This window comes from Sinocyclocheilus rhinocerous, unplaced genomic scaffold, assembly GCF_001515625.1.
Source record: "Sinocyclocheilus rhinocerous isolate Xijiao unplaced genomic scaffold, SAMN03320098_v1.1 C36730330, whole genome shotgun sequence".
Classification (NCBI taxonomy): domain Eukaryota; kingdom Metazoa; phylum Chordata; class Actinopteri; order Cypriniformes; family Cyprinidae; genus Sinocyclocheilus; species Sinocyclocheilus rhinocerous.
The window spans coordinates 1-1,623 of record NW_015785381.1 but is presented as its reverse complement, the minus strand read 5'-3'; the positions used below and the strand labels follow the sequence as shown (position 1 = coordinate 1,623).

General features: G+C 39.8%; 1 protein-coding gene across 1 annotated transcript; it reads left to right on the top strand.

Moving 5' to 3' along the window:
- Nucleotides 1-590: 590 nt before the first annotated feature.
- LOC107736482 (interferon-induced protein 44-like) lies at nucleotides 591-1,486 on the top strand. Its single transcript, XM_016547882.1, has 3 exons — nucleotides 591-711; nucleotides 897-1,059; nucleotides 1,275-1,486. Exons 1-3 carry the CDS (start codon nucleotides 625-627, stop codon nucleotides 1,430-1,432), a joined length of 408 nt encoding a protein of 135 aa, XP_016403368.1. The 5' UTR covers nucleotides 591-624; the 3' UTR covers nucleotides 1,433-1,486.
- The last annotated feature ends 137 nt before the right edge of the window (nucleotides 1,487-1,623 follow it).

The following is a 1,623-nucleotide window of genomic DNA, read 5'->3' as shown; positions in this document are numbered from 1 at the left end:
GATATAATATTGCCAGCTATTTTAACTCTCTTTGCTCCAGCGACACTAGTTCCGAACAAAGACACGATAACACCATTATAACAGCTGTGTTGAATGAGGCGCTGAACAAATGCCCAGACCGACCTCGGACAAGCCATGTGATGCAAACACTGATTCAGATATAATATTGCCAGCTATTTTATCTGTTTTATCTGTATCTGTGATGCAAACACTGAAAAGTCTTTGCTGTTGAACTGTTAAATCAGCACTCTTGAAATGCTGCTCAAGCAACCAGATTTGTTTTATCATGACATTTCATACATTAACTTTGTAGGATCACTACCCAGGATACATTACATGTGTTGCATTTCTTAAAATGAGTGAATTACTGAAGTGTGCATCTGGATTTATGCCACCAATCCCTAGCTATGACTACTATATCTTCTGCATCAACAAGCAGAAGAAGCCATCTACATGAAACAATCCAAATGCCGTGTTTTATGTGCTGGTTGCTTTTGTGTGTGTCCATATCAAATACATTTGAAATGGTTTATTTTGTTGTTATACTTCTGCATTTATCTACAGTACAGAACTTATTGCATAAGAGATGGACAATCAGTTCTGCCTTTTGTCTTCAATGACATCATGGGCTTAGAATCCGGAAAGGCACAGGGAGCTCAACCAGAAGACATCGCCAAAGCCCTCGAGGGCCTCCTTAAGGAAGGACACAATGTGAGGACACTTTTGTCTGTTTTAAAGTGGCTTTGTGAAATTATTTACATGTTATTCAAACAATGCATTGACACTGCAGAATTATAAAACAGAGCCTTTCCTCTTTTATCCTTGATTTGAAGAGGCCAGATATATGACCTCTTTCCTCTCATCTCTTTGTTTTTCTCTTTTACTTTTCCATTCAGTTCAATCCAGCTGTTCCTGATAACAACGAGGACAGAAGTAATACAAGCCCTGAGGATCAGACATACTGCCTGGTCTACGTCATAGCAGCTGACAAGGTATCAATGATGAATCAAGATGTCTTCGAAAAGATTAAAGATATTAGACAGAAGGCCAGCACACTGGGTGAGTAAAACAGCAACACATTAAAATAGTCTGTTAAAATCTCCACATGATAAATGCAAGAAGACTCATTAATGTGTTTGGGTCCCGTAGTTTATTTGGATCATTCAACGTTTCTTCATGCCACACAAATCTAGCAAAATGACGTGGAATGCATAAAGACTTCAAGCAACATCACACAATGAATAACTATTTAAATTTATGTTCACATCCAACAGAAATTCCTCAGGCAATCATCATGACAAAGGTGGATGAAGAATGTCCTCTAGTCCGAAAAGATCTAAGAAAAGTCTACACTAGCAAGAAGATAAAAGAGAAGGTAATTATCGGTCCTCTCTGTTCTCTGTGGTGTCAGTCCTCTGGCTCTTGTTTGTAGTTTGGTTTAACAGTCTAGAACAGGGATGTCCAGACTCAGTGCTGCAGAGTTTAGCCTCAACACACCTGTCTGTAGGTGTCTAGTAAGAGCTTGATGAGCTGCTTCAGGTGTGTTTGATTGGGACTGGAGCTGAACTCTGCAGGACACCGGCCCTCCGGGACCGAGTCTGGACACCCAATAGATTTATAACA